The sequence below is a fragment of the Anser anser genome (assembly GCF_964211835.1).
Source record: "Anser anser genome assembly, chromosome: 16".
NCBI lineage: Eukaryota > Metazoa > Chordata > Aves > Anseriformes > Anatidae > Anser > Anser anser.
Genome location: NC_139737.1, coordinates 2,400,154 through 2,417,058, shown reverse-complemented (window position 1 = coordinate 2,417,058; position 16,905 = coordinate 2,400,154). Strand labels below are relative to the sequence as shown.

Below are 16,905 nucleotides of genomic sequence, written 5' to 3'. Positions count from 1 at the left end.
GCTCCCGTCCCTGCTGCTTGAGGGATGGAGAAGAAAACACGCACGTGGAGATGTTCTCCTGCCCAGCTTGGAAATCCCTGTGGATGAAGCTGGTGGGTGTTGGGGGTGTGAGGGGGAACCCCGGTGGTCTGTGCACGCAGTTTTGGGGGAGGCGGCTCGGTGAGCTGTGGCATGGGGCTCTGCCTGGGGCACTCAGCGCTGCAGAGCATCAGTTGTTAATTAGGACCATTAAGAGCTCCTGTAACACAAGCAGGAATGATACATATGCCTCTGGAGCTCTCCTGGGAAGGACCTGGCATGGTGCCGCCCTTCATAGAGCCCGCACGTGGCGTCCTCTGCCCTGCAGCTCCCGGCGCTGTTGCTTCTGAAAAGTGCTCCAAGAGCCCAGGGTGCCCCGGTGTGCTGCTAACCCCACCTTCGAGGAGGAAACCGCCCTTGGGAATGTCCCCAGGGCACGGTGGCACACTGTGAGCAGCACCCTCGTGCCTCCTGCAGCCTTGCACTCGGCATCCCACCCTTACCCCTCCGAGCCACTTCGGTCACCCCTCAGCATCTGCACCCGCAGCCTTTGCATTCGAGCAGCCTGTGCTGGGTGGGTACGGATCAGGGCATCCTCACCCGCATTTGGGCTTGCAAGGGGGTCAAGACGTGGTCCTGGGTGGGCTCCCTGAGGTCTGGGGCTCCCGGCAGCCCTCGGGCACCTCTGGGCTCTGGGTCATGGCATCACCTGGGCAGGAAGGTTTCTGTCGCAATGGGGGATCTGCTGTGCTTGAGGGAAGGAAATGTGTAAAGGGTAGGCAGCTTTTTCCACTTTTCCCAAAATTGGGGGTTATTATATAGTTTAACATGGAATTGCTAGCCCTTCAAGGATATAGGGGTATGCTATTTCTCTCTTTAAATAATTTAACTTCAGGGGATTTACTCAAACCTAATCTGCGTAGAAAAATGATAATAAAGTCCCCGATAATTGATATTAGAGGATTGGGTGGGTTAAGGAGAGTGCAAAACCCCTGCTGTAAGACCAGCCCCTGCTTTATGCAGGGGTTATCAGCCCGTGCACCTGCACTGGTCAAGGGGTGAGAGCCGGGGAACATCTGGGCACTGGGTGCCACCCTGACTGGGGTGCCCATGGGTCCTCCATCCTCCAGCCACCCGTCCCAGCCCTGCCTGTGCCCATCACCAGCACCTGCCCTAAGCGGGACTCCACGAGCCCAGCAAACCAGCCCCTCTCAATGACACACACACACACACACAGAGCTCCACACCTTTGGGGTCAGTTGGTTTGTTTGGTGGTTTTTGTTTGTTTTTTTTTTTTTTGGTTGGTTGGTTTTTTGTTTGTTTGCTTGTTTGTTTTCCACTGTGGATGTTGTACCAGTTTTATTGGTAAAATTAACATGAAGCCTCACAAACGCTGGAACATGCTTTTCCTTTTAAAGAATTTCCACTGGACCTTAATGGTGAGCATCCAGTCGTTGACATATAAACTCTTACAAGCTGATGTGCACACATGCGCCCGGGGGAGACGGTGGCAGCGTCCTGGTGTCAGGGATGGTTTCTGCGCTATGCACTGGGAGCCCACGATTCATTTGCCAGCCTTCTGGGCCTTCTGGGCGGACTTGGTGACTTTGCCGGCCCCACCGCTCTTCTTCTCCACGTTCTTGATGACGCCCACGGCCACGGTCTGCCGCATGTCACGGACAGCGAAGCGGCCTGGGGGGAGAAGGGGGGGGACGTGAGCGACACGCGGCCGCGCCACCCCCCCCAGGTGGGATGTGCACCCCTTGGAGCTGAGCCCACCTCGTGAATCCCTCATTACCACTGTCCTCGGAGAGGGAACCAGCCCTGAGCCACCAGCGCCTGTGCTGACCGCCAAGGAGCACCGCCCTGGTGCCCTTCTCTGTTTAAATGACTATTTTTTAAGTAAATAAATAAATGACTATTTATTAAATTTAAATCACAGCTGCTGTCTGCGTTGCTAAACCAGATGTGCACCATCACCAAGGCAAGCACTATCCCTGCACTAAAAGGTGTCCTCTCCCTGTTTCTTCTCCCAACCAGTTTTCTTAGGGCAGAGACAAGGAAGCTGAGAAATGTTCCTGCACAGCCACTTCTGGGGTTCAATAATTTTGGAGGAAAAGCTCCACTATTCCCAGTGGGAAAACCCATCCCTGCATTTGATAACAGCTCATCAGAGAGCCTGTCCCAGCCCAGCTGCCCTAACCCCGTTTGTGCATCAGATTTTGCATGTGGAGGAGCAATGAAATGCACTCAGCTCCCCCTGCCTCCCCAGTCTGACCAGCGGGGATACTGGGAGAGGCTCAGCATGGCCAGAGCGAGGTCAGCACCCATGCAGCCTCCACGCTCCTCCACGGGAGAACACGCAGGAGCCGTTCCCTTACCGAGGGGTGGGTACTGGGAGAAGCTCTCCACACACATCGGCTTGCCAGGAATCATCTCCACGATGGCCGCATCGCCCGATTTCAGGGACTTGGGGTTGTCCTCCAGCTTCTTGCCGGAGCGCCGGTCGATCTTCTCCTTCAGCTCGGCGAACTTGCAGGCGATGTGTGCGGTGTGGCAGTCGATGACGGGCGAGTAGCCAGCGCTGATCTGCCCGGGGTGGTTCAGGATGATCACCTGGGGGACACAGCAACGTCAGGGCCACCGCCCAAAGGGACTTTGTCTACAGGGTCTTGCACAGCTCGGGACCAGCAGGGTGGGGAAATCAATGCTCTCTCATGCCACACACAGAGAAAAGCTAACTGGTTTAATGACAGAACCCTCTCTTTGTTTACAATGCCATTTAAACTATCATTTATTTATTCAGTGGGCAGAAGTACGTGGGTGCAGGTACCCAGTTGCTGAAGGTTACCAAGTCCTGCTCTACCCCAGAGCCCGGTGAATTTTGGAAAGGAAGGAGCCCTGTTCACATGCAGTGGTGTGCAGATTGCAAACCCGAGTCCTAAACCCTGGGCAAGCTGCCACGCACATCTAAAACATTCAGCTTTGCCTGGCAGATCCGCTGCTCCCCAGCACGTTATCCCCTCCAGCTCAGCCGTGCGAGGTGGCCAGGGTCCTCTCGTGGGAATGGAGTAGAGTAGGGTAGAGTAGAGTAGGGTAGGGTAGAGTAGGGTAGGGTAGAGTAGGGTAGGGTAGAGTAGGGTAGGGTAGAGTAGGGTAGAGTAGGGTAGAGTAGGGTAGGGTAGGGTAGGGTAGAACAGAATTCAACCCTACGCAGCTGACCTGAGACGTGAACTGTGCCGCCTCCTGCGGCGGGTCCGACTTGCTGTCCCCGCAGACGTTCCCGCGGCGGATGTCCTTGACGGAGACGTTCTTCACGTTGAAGCCGACGTTGTCCCCGGGCAGGGCCTCGCTCAGCGCCTCGTGGTGCATCTCCACCGACTTCACCTCGGTGGTGATGTTCACGGGAGCGAAGGTGACCACCATGCCGGGCCGCAGGATGCCAGTCTCCACTCGGCCCACAGGGACCGTGCCGATCCCTGTGGGGCAAGGATAGAGCAGAATAAAATGTAACCTGCTTGGCACATCCCTGGGCAGCATGGCCAGAGCCTGGCTGCCATAAAAGCAAGGTATCTCCAGTGGTTTTCACCAAAGACTATGTTTGTCTCTTGCCAAACCGAAAAACAGTTATTAGTCTCAAGATCAGCATCAGGTTCTTCAAAACTACCATGAACCAGCCCTTCCTACCCAATGTTTTGTAAAAAAGGGCGTGCACATTGCTAGGAGGCTCTGAGCAACCCATGCATGCTGAAAACTCCTCCTTTGCAGCAGCTGTGGCCATCCTGTGCAGAGGACCAGGCACATCACACACAGCATGTGTGCCACAGCACAGCCCTGCTGGCCACACCGTCCCAGCTGTAAGGAACGAGGGTGGCTAATTAAATGAACGGGACCTTTGGAATTTTGCATCATCGGGAGAATTTGGAAAAACTCACCATCGGAGTCAAGTGAAGAAGGACTGGGAGAAGCAACCTTGAAAAGCAGCTGGGGAGGCTGGTGGGACCCATCCGGTCCCCCCACACCAGCCCTATTGCCTCCGCCTCCCCCAGTCCCAAAGTGTCTCTGCTCCCTAAGGACCTGCCTAACCCCATGGCAGAACCCTACCTGCCTTTCCCCAGCTGAGCTAGGGGAGGACACAGAGCTGCCCACCACCCCTCACCTTTAAAATGCCCAAGACCACGGCGGCAACATTCGACCCGCCTGGTTCCTGCAGCACACCTGCCCTTGGAAAAATGTGGAGAAGAGCTGGAAATGGCCATGTTTGCCTGGCCTAGCAGCCATCAGCGGGACTGCCCCGTGGTGCCAGCAGGTCAGCGAGCCCGGGGGACATTTATAGCTCGAAGAAGTGTCTCCCTACATGGCTGGTGCCACGGCGCAGCTGGGCAGGCGGAGGTGCCGGTGACAGACACTGGCATTTGGGAGGCACGCGCAGCGGCCTCACCGGTGGCCCTCCCCGCTGGCCTCGTCCCTCAGCTGGGCCCCAGGGCTTTTTTTGCTGCTGGGCCTCATTCCTGGCAGGTCTCCACCTCGCCTCGCCAGCCGTGACCTCTGGGACACCCAAATTTGCAGCCGTTTTGGCATCGGGTGTTCCCTGGGGTGAGACCACAAAGCCGCTGCCCCTCTCTGCTGCCTGGGCACCTTTGGGCACGTCCACCTCCAACCCAAATCTCAAATGGGGTCTTTGCCCTGCAGCCACCACCCTTCTCCCCCGTCTTATCTGAAGTTCAAGGACTCCATCCCCTCCAGTTTCCCAATACCTGGAAACATCGTTCCCAAATTCCTGTGGAAGGAAGGCTGGGGTTAAAGAGGGATGCTGGTGGGGCTGCTGCTCACCTCCGATCTTGTAGACGTCCTGCAGGGGCAGGCGCAGGGGCTTGTCTGTGGGGCGGGTCGGGGGCAGGATGGTGTCCAGGGCCTCCAAGAGGGACACCCCGCTTGCGTTGCCTTCCTTGCGCTCCACCTTCCAGCCTTTGAACCAAGGCATCTGGAAACAGAGCAGCAACAGCATGCAGTGAATGTGCCCATCCCCAACAACCCGGGATGATCCCACTGAGGTGTCCCACCAGGACACAGTCCAGATGTGTCCTGGCTTTATTTGGGGCTGGGGTGCTCGTTCCAATCCCCCATCCCTGCAGGTTCATCTGCACACCTTGCTCCACCTCCACCCACCTTCTCCCCTCTCTCCGAGAAACGAGCAAGACGTCCATGAGCTGAAGAAAAAGGGTGGAAACGGTTAAATCCAGCAAACCTGCAGCCCCCACTCCTAACCCACGGATGCTGCCTCCCCACACCATCCTTCACCCGGTGCAAAGCGCCCGGCCTTCAGGCTGGGAACTGAATTTCTTCAAGGCTGCTGAGGGGCAGGATTGTTTTTCATAAATAGTTCTGCCCTACATTGGATCCTTGAAGCTAAAACTGGCTGAAAAAAAAAAAAAAAGAGAAAAAAAAAAGAACAGAGATGTAATGCAATGTGCTCAGCAGAGGGCACGGTTTGATGCAGGGAACCGCGGTGCTTTCCTGGAGTGACGCTGCACATCTGAAAGGTGCAGCCATGCCTGGGCTTGCAGCAAGCTAGAATCTGGTGCTGGATCTGAAACCACCCTGAGACACCAGAGATCAGAGTCCTGCAAGGCCACTGCCCCTTCCTCCACCGAGAGGGGCTTACACGGTATTTCTCCACGTGGATTTAAAACGCCGCCTGCATTATGGACGGGGCTTTTCCCTTAGGCACCATCACCAGCGGGAAGTGGCACGGGACAGGGGGTGCAGTGGGTCCCCCGAAGCACCCCCCTGTTTTGCATCCATCCTGCGCTGACTCAGAGCTTCCCTGCCACCGGCTGCCACGTGGCCCAAAATGCCAGCAGGCGCCCGTGGGAGCAGCTGTCCCTGCAGCCACCTGCCTGCAGCCCTGCCGGGGGGGGGGCACGGCCACCCCTGTGCCCCCTGCGCCCCATCCCCTGCCTGCCTCGGGGACAGGGAGGACCGGCAGCTTCTGCCCCGTGGCACCTGGCTGTGGGAGCCGTCCCTTCTCCCTTCCACGCATTATCCTGAGAATATCTGACCTCCCAAGAACATCTGACATCCTGGGAATATCTGATGTCCTGAGAGCCGGCTAAGGCAGCACTTGGACACACCCCAGGGGAAAACCCATCTGCAAAACCTCGGTGTGGCCCGAGGATGAGGAGCATCTACCAAAATAGGATCGTGCTGCCTCCTAGGGCTGCCCAAGTTAAACATCATTCATGTACCCCCATACCTACTTCCCAAGAGCTGTTCCTACTCCACCACTCCGTGGCAGGGGAGTCCCACCTAACCCAGCCAGAAAGGGTAAATGTTAGCCCTGCGCTGACAGCCCCGGGTGCTGCAAGCTCAAGCTGCCCTAATTAATGCTGAGCTCTTACTCCTGCTGCTCCCCAAATTCGTTTCACAAAGCAGTCACATTTCTCTGATTTTAACCCCCCTGCCACCCCCTGAGCACCCTGCGCGTCCCGACCTCGCCGCTGCAGCCGCGGGGCCACCACGCTCCTGGCACCGCAGGCGGGGTGCCCTCGGCTGCAGCATCCCCCGGAGGGAGAGCCTCCCAAACCCACCCCGAGTGGCCCAGTTCTGTCAGCTGCAGCAGCGGAAAGCTGGCCGGATGCAAAAACCCCGCTTGCCAAAAAAGCTTGTAAATGTCAAACTTGGATGCGAGCGCAGCCCAGCTGTCGTTTGGCCTTGGGGCGCTGCGCATCGGGGCCAGGGGCTGCAGCCCCCCATATGGGGCTGGCTCCGGCCCCAGATCCCTGCACCCTGGTGGGCTGGGGCTGCTGCAGCCACCCCACTAATCCTGGCTCCCTGCTGAGTCCCCTGGTGGGCAGACACGTCACTCGACTGCCTTGTGCTTCGGTGAAACCCAGCCAGAAGCATGCAAGTGAGAAAAATCAGAGATTTTTCAGGCAAGAAATGGGAAGGGAGAGATCCGTGCCTGCACTTCCCTAGAAGCAGTGGGGAGGGGGTCTAGGTCCCCAGCTCTGTCCCCGCAGAAGTGGGAGGGGGACCCCTGGGGACCACAGCGTGGGACGTCCCCGCATCCTTCCAGCAAAGCTCCTGCTGAGCACCCAGCCCCTGCAGCCTGCCCAGCTCTCCTTCCCTCCCGATGCCCCCACCTCCTCCTCTGCTGCTTATCCCAGCCCCTGCCCCGCCGGGCAGCACGTCACGTTGAGATCACGCCCCGAGACCCGTCTGGAAGAACGGGGCCAGCGGGGCCCATCCTGCTCCATGCCCGCCCTCTGCAGCCTATTAATAGGAGAATTGCTCAGGATCATCTTCCCGGCCCAGCAGCTGCTGACATTTGGAGCCCGATTCGGAGGCACCCAGCAACTGTGCGGCCACGTTTGGCATGGCTGTGGCTGACCTTATCCAAACCCTGTTCCTCAGGGGACAGGAATCTCCCCAACACCCCCAAAAATGCTCGTTCCAAGCCAGCCCCAAGATTCCTGGGAGCTGCCTTTCCTGCGTAAGGCCGTGAGCTACATTTTGGGTCGCTGTGAGCTTGCATTGCAGCTCTCCTCTAGCTCAGAACCACAATGCCCGACCTCCCTCGCACCCAGATATGCTGCTTCCCTCGACATGGAGCTCTGACCCCTAGCCCACAAGTCCTAATGCCCCCTAAAGCATCAAATTTCCCTTTGGTTCCCCAGGGGACTGCTGGGGGTTTCTGCTCTGAGCAACTTGCTCAAGGTCATCAGAAACCAGTGGGAGAGCAGGGACCTTCCTCGGGCCAGAACTGTCTAGCCCTTAATTTCTTTAGAAAAATAAAGCTGGGGTAGCTTTTTCTCCACAAAAAATGCCCAAGTAACAACTGCTGTTGGCAGCTTGTGTGCCAAGGAGCCCCCATCCCTCTCCAAGCTCTTCTTTCTCCCCTGCTGTCATAAAAAGTAGTGGCAGGGGACCACCCAAAGCACCCTGCTGTCGTGTCCCCACCATCCCTATCGCTGATGCATGCAGGAAGAGGCCATTTAAGAATCCACTGGCCAAAGAGCAACCCTAAATGGGTGCTCAAGGAAACCATGCTTTTCACATGGGAAATTTGGTACTTTCCCAAGCAAAATTCATCTTAAGGAGCGGGGTCGCAGCACTGGAACATGGGGCACTGCTGCCACGGTGGCATACGACACTGATGGGAAAAGGCACCCGATATTCGGCACGGAGGAGCCCGGCTGTGCCGCGGGAGCTGTTCCAAGCTGGCGACCAGATCGTGCTGTTTGCCTGGGAAAACAATGCCCTAAAAACACACACGGTGTTCCTGCTGAGCGTGACAATCGCTGCGGACGGCTCTAACGTCACCGCGGGGCTGACGGTGTGCAACCCTCAGCTGACATCCCAGAAGCACGGCCGTGCAGATCACCTCCTGGAGATGCTCGTGGGCAGTCATTAGGCCATCTGACCAAGGCACAGCAACAAGCGTGGCCACGCACAGCGCACCCATTCATCCCAGCTCAGCACCACCACAGCTACGTGACAAACACGTCTACGCTGGCACCGTGGGCCATTACGCACCACGGGGGCACGGAATGTGCCTGCGGTTTTCACAGCACCAAAGTCAGCTTCAGCCTGGGTGAGGGTGGGGGGAAAAAAATCCACCACGATGCGCGCACTTACATTGGGGGAGGGCTCCAGCATGTTGTCCCCGTGCCAGCCCGAGATGGGCACGAAGGGAACCGTGGCTGGGTTGTAGCCGATCTTCTTGATGTAGGCGCTGACCTCCTTGACGATCTCGTCGTAGCGCTTCTCGCTGTAGGGGGGCTCCGTGGAATCCATCTTGTTGATGCCGACGATGAGCTGCTTCACCCCCAGCGTGTAAGCCAGCAGGGCGTGCTCGCGGGTCTGCCCGTTTTTGGAGATGCCGGCCTCAAACTCGCCGACGCCAGCAGCAACGATCAGCACGGCGCAGTCAGCCTGGGAGGAGAGAGCTCGTGATCTGCTCCTGTCCCCAGAGAGCTGCTCCGGAGAGCTCTGAGTACGCCCCAGATGGATGTGGGATAAAAGCACGGCTTGGGCAGGCTCCCTGCCAGCTGCTACCCAAAACCCCACTGATCTACCTCGAACCTGACCTGCGTTATTTTACGCTTGCCAACCACGTGTGGTTTTGCAACCTGTGTTGGAAATCAGGGTGGGTTCTTTAGGCTGTGTGAGTCCAACCAGAATCTCATCTCGTCCACCCAGGGATGTAGAGCCTAAAATCCCACTGAAGTCTTTCCAGTAGTGTCCCTGGGTGAGGGCCGGGAGCGGCACTGGGAGGCAGGAATGCCCCGCAGTGCAGTGAAGGGATGCTGCCCTGCCCTGGGAGGATCAACCGTAGAGTATGGCCATGTGGTTTATGGAAAAAAGACAGCTGTTTTGAGGAAAAGGAAAGAGAAAAAACCTGCAGAGTCTCGTTGGGCCAATAGAAGCTAAGGGACTACATAACCTTTCTTGTATATCTGAGTTGTGTGAGGCTAAAATAATATGGCAGACACCCTCTCATAACAGCCTGTAGCTCAGAGAGGTCACATTCACCCCCAACTCATCCAAGTAGGGTAAATGGTGTGGATTAACCATCCTTTGTGCTGAGGAGGTCCTTTCCCTGGACATCCAGGAGGTGCAGGATCACAGCAAGGTCCCCAAGTGTCACCTGGCCTCTTGCGTAGACCCTGCTCAACACCTCTGGCTGACTGCTCGCCCAAATACCCTCCTCCAGAAGGGCTCCAGCAGCACCTACGTGACCCCAGGCTCATTGGAGAGCCCCAGCCTCCCCCTCTTCCAGTAGCTCGTGGCCACCGTTTCTCACCTGGGAGGTCCCGGTGATCATGTTCTTGATGAAGTCCCTGTGGCCGGGCGCGTCGATGATGGTGATGTAGTACTTGGTGGTCTCGAACTTCCACAGCGAGATGTCGATGGTGATGCCACGCTCACGCTCGGCCTTCAGCTTGTCCAGCACCCAGGCGTATTTGAAGGACCCCTTCCCCATCTGGCCAACACAAAGGCAAGGTTGGTGAGAAATGCAAGCCCAGGGCAATGCAGGCACCAGGACCCATCCCAGCTCCCATAGCCACAAAGGCCGAGGGTCCCGCTGCAAACATTGAGGGCAAAACCCTCTAAATTCAATGGCTGCTCTGATCTGTTTACTAATAAATACAGGTGAAAGCAGATATTGTTCTCAACGCGTTCTTTAATGGGATAGAGAAGAAGTTGGAAGAGCTGTGACGTGGGTTTGTGGTGGGACCAGACGAGGAGGAGCTGGAGCCTCCTCAAGGTCTCCTCCGTGAAATGTCAGGGCCCTGCATGGCTGCTGTGAAATCATCCTGGTACGGAATTACCCAGCAGTGCTGGAAGGCTTCTTATTGTTGCATTTTAATCTATTATCCCAACCTGTGAGACATCTGCTCAGAGGGAAAGGGCACGACAAAGCGAGGGAGCCCCTAAGTGACAGGGGTGCAGCAGGGGAACGGGTTAAAAGAAAATGAAATGCAAAGACTGTTGCTAGGAGCTGAAGAGAAATGTGATTGATTTTTGCCACAGAGTGTGTGAATTCGCACGGAAAGCTACTGCGAGCTGCAGTCAGACCAACTGTCATTGCCAAATGGCCAAAATCACAGCCAACGTTGTAGCGCAGAAAATCATGCTGGGCGAGATTAGCCACAAAAAAAAATCTCTGTCCTGTGATAAAGCACACGTCTTGGTAAAACCACAACGTCGTTTCTGAACCGGCTTCTCCTGTGGTTCAGTGTCCCTCGACATCGTGCCATGGAGGAGGGCCGGACATCCCCAGCTCTGAGCTGGGGTCCTGCTCACAGGGGGGAGGACGATCTCCCCCCTGGCCATGCCGTGCTCCGGGGCAGCCAAGAGGGATGGTTAATGGGCATCGATCTTCAGGTCTGGGGCTGAGATGGGAGTTTTCTAAGATGGCAAACAGAATTCAGCTAGAGAAATAGGTCACCTGCTGCTGATGTAATATGCTGTAACCGCTGCGCAAGGACAGAGATGTTACAGCACGCTCCCCCTTCACCCAGAGCCGCGCGTTCTCTGTAGCAGGGATTTCTTCTGGAGCATCAACGCATAAAATTCCTAACGGGCCATTATAAATCACCGCTCCGGAGGGAAACGCATCCTGCCGGCAGGCAGCTAACGCTCCGGTGCTGCTCCTCGCCGGGAAGGCTAAGGCAGCATCACACCTGGACGCATCCCACGCACAGCGGGGTGCTGGGCAGCGCTCTGCCCTGGTTCCTGGTACCTTGTGCAGCACGGGGAATTAACGGTGCCGGTCCCTTTACGTAACAGCCGAGTGCTGCGATGACTTTGCAGCTCGCTGGGGGGGATTACAGGCAAAATCCTAAAGCCTGGGCAAGCCTCCCCCCTCCTCGGGGGGGGGAACGGCGGGTGAGAGGGCGATGCCGCAGCCCCAGCCCAGAGCTCTCACGCCTGCAGGAGGGGCGGTCGGGGAGGGGGTGGAACAATCCAGAATCACGTCTCTGCTCCTGAGCATCTCCTATAGCAAGGGGGGCAGAGCAGGAGCCGGGAGGTTAACCCTTTGCAGCACGCGCATCCACTCCCTCCCTTGCTGGGGGAGATGAAAGGCATCATTCGAGCGTGATCGCTTCTTGCCCAAGCTGAGGAGGGGGGCTAAGGAAAACGAATTCGTTTCGTGCAATGCATTAATAACGGGGAGTGCTCAGGCGGGAGCTAAATGAGCAGACCCCACGGCCTTTCAGCAATCAGCAGCCTTTTCACTGATGGGCGGGGAAACTGAGGCACGGAGCATGCCCCAGGGTGCAGCAAGTTGTGGGGGCACCCAGCTGCCCCGCACCCCGGCTCCTGCAAGACAGGATTCCCGTGCAGGAATCGCAGGCATCCGCACCCACAAAAAGCTGTCTATATTCTGCAAACGCACCAAGAGACGTAACGTGAAGACAAATGAGATCCTTTATTTAGCAAACAGCTTCCCTCCTTTCACGGGGTATATTCAGTTACCCAGGGCTGTTGTTGAAAAAACACAGTATTATCTAGCTTTGCACAATACCTTCACTGTTCAGTGCCAGAAACTGCCTGATTTTCCTTGATCAAACCCCAGCAGAGGGACAGCTTTCTATTTGGAGACCACAAATAATGAATTTTTTTTTTTTAAAGAACAGCTCTACTTTTAGAGATACTATTACCCCTGCCCTTGAAGTCAAAAGGAAAAAAAAAAATCTTTTATTTTAAGGGAAAAAAAAAAAATCAGACCCTGTTTTTTTGATAGCTTTTTTGGGTGCACGCAGGCCTCCATTTCCTGCGAATGCCACCTAATGGAAGAAAACCCTTCCCCAGCCCTGCATCAGAAAATGGAGTCTGTAAGCTCAGTCAATAGGCTATTAATAGCAGCTTCCAGTCCCCGCATATTCTGGCAAGTCAGGGGAAGTGTCTGTTCAATTAAAATAGCCGCAGTCATGTCTACAACAACCTCATCACGTCACACCTGAGCTGGAGGTAAAGGGGTGGAAATATACTGAGGCACATCAGCAATCCTTTGAAAATGGGGGAAAGAGAAATCATTTTGTGCTAAGGAAGAAGCTCTTCTCCGGAGGGCTGCAAAAAGGGGCTGACAATGAGGCAGGAAAATGGGTGGTTTAGCTCGGCTGCTACTGGCAAATTCCAAGGGTTGAGACAGACAGACAGCAAAACATTTTAATCAGGAATGGCAGGTCTGAAAAGCTTTTTTTTTTCCTCCTTTTTTTTTTTTTCCTTTTTTTTTTTTTTAATATAGGATCTTGGCCAGAAAAAATGAAGGGATGTCTGCATTAAAGGTTCCCGGAACGATGACGACAAGACATCTTGTGAGAGACCAGATCTGCCCTAGCACCAGCACAGCCCGGCTTTCCCTGCCTCACCCACCTCTCTAGAATTTACCATCATTAATTTCCCGGAGTTTCCAATCCACAGCGTTTTCCTCTGTCTCCAAGATTATTTTTTTCCTCCTTAATCTCCGCATTTGCCATGCCATACGTGTTGGGTGGTGCTTTACAGTGTAACAGCCTGATAAATGCATGCATTATATTGCTACAAATGCCTCCTTTAGACAAGTTAAACAAAAGAATTCAACTAAAATGCTTCTAATTCACGTAAGCTTTTCTATATTAAAGGCTACCAATCAAGACACACATCAGACACCATGCTAGAGAAGAATGGGAATGGGTTTTTTTTAAACAATCTGGATCAAACAGGGGGTCCAGCTGGTGCTGCGTGCTCCAGCAGGCACTGGAAGGAGATTTTCCTTTGGTTTTTCCTCCTCGTGCACAAAATTTAGAGGGGATTTCATGCCCTGAAGCACTAGGGTTTGTGGCTCTCCCAGAACCCTCGCAATTGCTGCCGGAATTAGGAATTGCAATCCCTAATCCACCCTCCAAATCTCGCCAAGCCCCTTCAGGAGCACCTTGCAGCAGGGAGACCACCAGGTGGTGGGCTCAGCCCCAGCGAGGAGGGGGGGCGAGCACCCAAATGGCCCATTTTTACCGAGGCTGGAGGAGCCAGGGGAGTTGGGGATACAGAGGGGGAAAAATGTGATGGGAACAAAGGGAGAAATAGAAGGTACGAGAAGGGCAGCCCCAGGAGAAGGGGAGCATCGCCCCTGGGATATTTGCGGGGCATCGGCGCGGAGCTGGGGGGTCTCGGCACGCCTGGGGGTGGGGAGGGGGCGCACGGGGGGGGGACGGGCTCCTCACCTCGGCAGCCTCCTTCTCAAATTTCTCGATGGTCCTTTTGTCAATGCCCCCGCATTTGTAGATGAGGTGCCCGGTGGTGGTGGATTTCCCAGAGTCCACATGCCCAATGACGACGATGTTGATGTGCGTCTTCTCCTTCCCCATGCTGGCGGGCTACGCGTGGCGGGCGGGCGGCGGGGGGGGCTGTGGGGGCGCAGCTGCGTTTTTGGGGAGGCTGCAGGGGGGAAAGGCAGGCGTCAGCAGAGCCCCCCTTGCCCTCCGCAGCATCCCCAGCCCCGCCGGGGGCAGGCTCTCCTCCCCTCGCCCCGCTGGACCACGCGCCCCAACCCGGCCGGGGGGGTGCCTGGCTTCGTCTGGCGGCCCTGTCCATGCTGGGACGGATCCAAGCCGCCCCCAGAGGAGGCTGGCCGGGCTATTTCTGGCCACCACGTCCAGCCTCCGACCCTCAGCAAGACGCCACGGTTTCGGCGTCTGCCCTCCACCGCCCTCCCGGAGACCCCCCCCGGTTCCCAGGGCTGCGTCACCGGTGCCTCGAAGGTGCCCTTCCCACGGGGAAAATCCTCCCCGCGTGGCTCTCCCCTTTCCGCCGCTGCCTTCTAGGTCTTTCCAAGCCCCAGGGCATCTCCTCCGTTTCGTGGGCGTCCTGGGAGGAGCCGTGGGCGCCCGTCCCTGCCGGGTGCCTTCGCCTCCCCCCCACCCCCCACCCCGAAAGCCACGCGCGGTTCGGGTGACAACACGGTGCCCGCGAAGCGGGGCGGACAAAAATAGCCCCCGTCCACGGCATAGCGGGGCGGGGGCAACAAGGATTGGACCCCGGCGGGGGATTTGGTTAAATTCTGCTGCCCTGAATCTGGGTAAAACGGAGGGAGGAGGCTCGAAATGAAAATCGATAGAGCCGGGGAGCTGTTCTGGCATCTCCCGGGGTTACCATGGCGCCGCAGCGCTGCCCAAGCCCTGCACAATTAGGAGCTTTCCTTTGACGTCTAATAAAATCCAATTTTAGGAATCTGCCCGTGGAAGCAAAGCAGGTCAGCGGCAGCTTGCTGCTCGCCCAGAGATTCACCCGTGCGGGGGGCCACGGCCCCGCCGCCCCCCAGCTCTCCCTCCCCTGCCCTTGAGCAGCCCCAGCGCTGGATGCGGCCATTGCGCAGCTCCCCGCGGGCGCCCAGCGCCCGCTGAGCACCCTGCGGCACCCAGGGCTCAGGTCCCCTGAGGGAACGGGGCTTGATTTTTATTTTCTTATATATATATATATATATTTTAATAGATATTTAATAGATTTTTTATTCTTTATAGAATTATCTTTATAGATTTTTTTAATTAATTATAGAATTATTATTTTTATAGATTCTTTATTCTTTATGGAATTTTTATTCTTTAAAGATTTTATTTTTTTCTAGATTTTTTATAAAGATTTTTATTTTTTCTAGATCGATATATCGATTTTTTTCTAGATTTTCAATATTTTTTTTTCTGGATTCTTTAATATAGATTTTTATTTTTTTCTAGATTTTTGGTGTAGATTTTTGGTGTAGATTTTTATTTTTTTCTGGATTTCTAATATAGATTTTTTTTTCTAGATTTTTAATATAGTTTTTTTTTTTCTAGATTTTTTCCTAGATTTTCGGTATAGGTTTTTTTTTTCTAGATTTTTTCCTATATTTTCGGTATAGATTTTTCTTCTAGATTTTTAATATAGATTTTTCTTCTAGATTTTTAATATAGATTTTTTTAATATTTTTATACAGATTTTTTATTTTTTAACAATTTTTTTTTTTTTAATACAGATTTTCTTGCTCTTTCTAGATTCTTTTTTTCCCCCCCGGGAGCCGAAGGCCTTGGAGGGGGGGAGGATGCGGGTTACCTCCCACCTGCGGGATCAGGCACCTGCGGGTCTCAGCAGCGGCCCGGCCCCATCCCCTCCCTCCCTCGGGGGGTCCCCCCCGGGGGGTCCCCGCGGCACCCCGGGCGCACGCAGCGCTGCACCCCCCACCCCCCCGCCTCGCAGCCCGGTCCCCCCCCGTTCTTACCGGGGTCGGGGGGGAGGGGGGGGGGGCCCGGAGCTCTTACCGGAGCGGCGGTCGGGGCGGCAGAGGCTGCCAGCTTGGGCTCCGGCGGCTTTATCTCCCCGGGAGGGGCCCACCTATCGACGGCGGCAGCGCAATGCAGCGGCCCCCCCGCACTACGGCAATGCGGTACCGGGCGGGGGAGGAGGAGGAGGAGGAGGAGGAGGAGGCGCGCCGGGGGGAGGAGGAGGAGGAAGAGAAGGAGGAGGAGGAGGAGGGAGCGGGGTCTGGGAGGGAAGGAGGTGGAAGGGTGGGGGCTGGAGAATGGATGGGGGGAAGAGAGGGATGGGGAAATGGAGAGGTGGAGGAGAGGGAGACGGAGGGATGGGAAGATGGAGGGGTGGGAGGAAGGGAGGGATGGGGGAAATGGAGGAGAGGGAGACAGGGATGGGAAGACGGAGGGATGGGAGGAATAGTGGGATGGGGAAATGGAGGAGCAGGAGATGGAGGGACGGGAAGATGGAAGGGTGGAAGACGGGTAGGAGGGAGAAGGATGGGATGGCAGGTAGAGGGGTGGGATGGGAGGAAGATGGAGGGATGAGAGGGGAGAGCTGGAGGGGTGGAAGATGAAGATGGGAGGTGGAGGGCTGGAGCAGGTGGAGGGGTGAGTGAGATGGAGGGAAGGGGGGAAGATGGAGGGATAGAGGGAGGTGGAAGGAAGGGCTTTTGGGAAGAGAGGGGAAATGAGGGAGCTCCTGATCCGGGGGAGTGGGGCAGATGGAGACCGAGTGGGGCTCGGACCCCCTGTGGCAGCCTGGGGGTGATTTTATGGGACTGGTGGGGGAGAGGAGCCCTCGCTGTGTCCCCTCGGGGCCAGCCGTGCCGGAGGGCTGACCCCGAGCGTGGGGTGGGCAGGGGTCCCGGCACGGGCACACGCGGGGCGGACACGGCCCTGGGCACAGCCCTGCAGGCACTGACCCACATTTCTGCCTCGGTGCAAATGCATTAGCCCAGGAGCAAACAGAGAAGCAAGGAACAAATAGAGCAAAATATGCCCCCGCGCTTGCAATATGTATTGCTCTTGCTCGAGAATCTGTGGCTTATGAACATCGTTTCATTTAACAGGGGATGGGGCTCCAGCCCTAGGACGAGGAAACCATAAATAA

The 16,905-nt window shown here is 56.0% G+C and overlaps 1 protein-coding gene across 2 annotated transcripts; it reads right to left on the bottom strand.

Annotated features, from left to right (window-relative positions):
• Positions 1 to 1,362: 1,362 nt before the first annotated feature.
• EEF1A2 (eukaryotic translation elongation factor 1 alpha 2) lies at positions 1,363 to 16,101 on the bottom strand. Of its 2 annotated transcripts, none has more exons than XM_083801142.1 (8): positions 15,804 to 16,101; positions 13,734 to 13,947; positions 9,827 to 10,006; positions 8,659 to 8,955; positions 4,852 to 5,002; positions 3,241 to 3,497; positions 2,400 to 2,634; positions 1,363 to 1,710 (listed from the first exon to the last, which is right to left on the bottom strand). In XM_083801142.1, exons 2-8 carry the CDS (start codon positions 13,875 to 13,877, stop codon positions 1,583 to 1,585), a joined length of 1,392 nt encoding a protein of 463 aa, XP_083657268.1. In that variant the 5' UTR covers positions 13,878 to 13,947; positions 15,804 to 16,101; the 3' UTR covers positions 1,363 to 1,582. The 2 variants fall into 2 exon arrangements, with proteins under 2 accessions (XP_083657268.1, XP_083657269.1); XM_083801143.1 differs by lacking the exon at positions 15,804 to 16,101 and adding an exon at positions 14,258 to 14,475.
• Positions 16,102 to 16,905: the final 804 nt, after the last annotated feature.

Bases quoted from the DNA above. Each gene is read 5' to 3' on its own strand.
- EEF1A2 (XM_083801142.1), bottom strand. From the start codon at position 13,877: ATGGGGAAGGAGAAGACGCACATCAACATCGTCGTCATTGGGCATGTG. The intron at 8,956-9,826 runs GTGAGAAACGGT...CTCTCCTCCCAG, and splicing joins TGATCACCGGGACCTCCCAG to GCTGACTGCGCCGTGCTGAT. The intron at 5,003-8,658 runs GTAAGTGCGCGC...CTCTGTTTCCAG, and splicing joins TGCTGGAGCCCTCCCCCAAT to ATGCCTTGGTTCAAAGGCTG.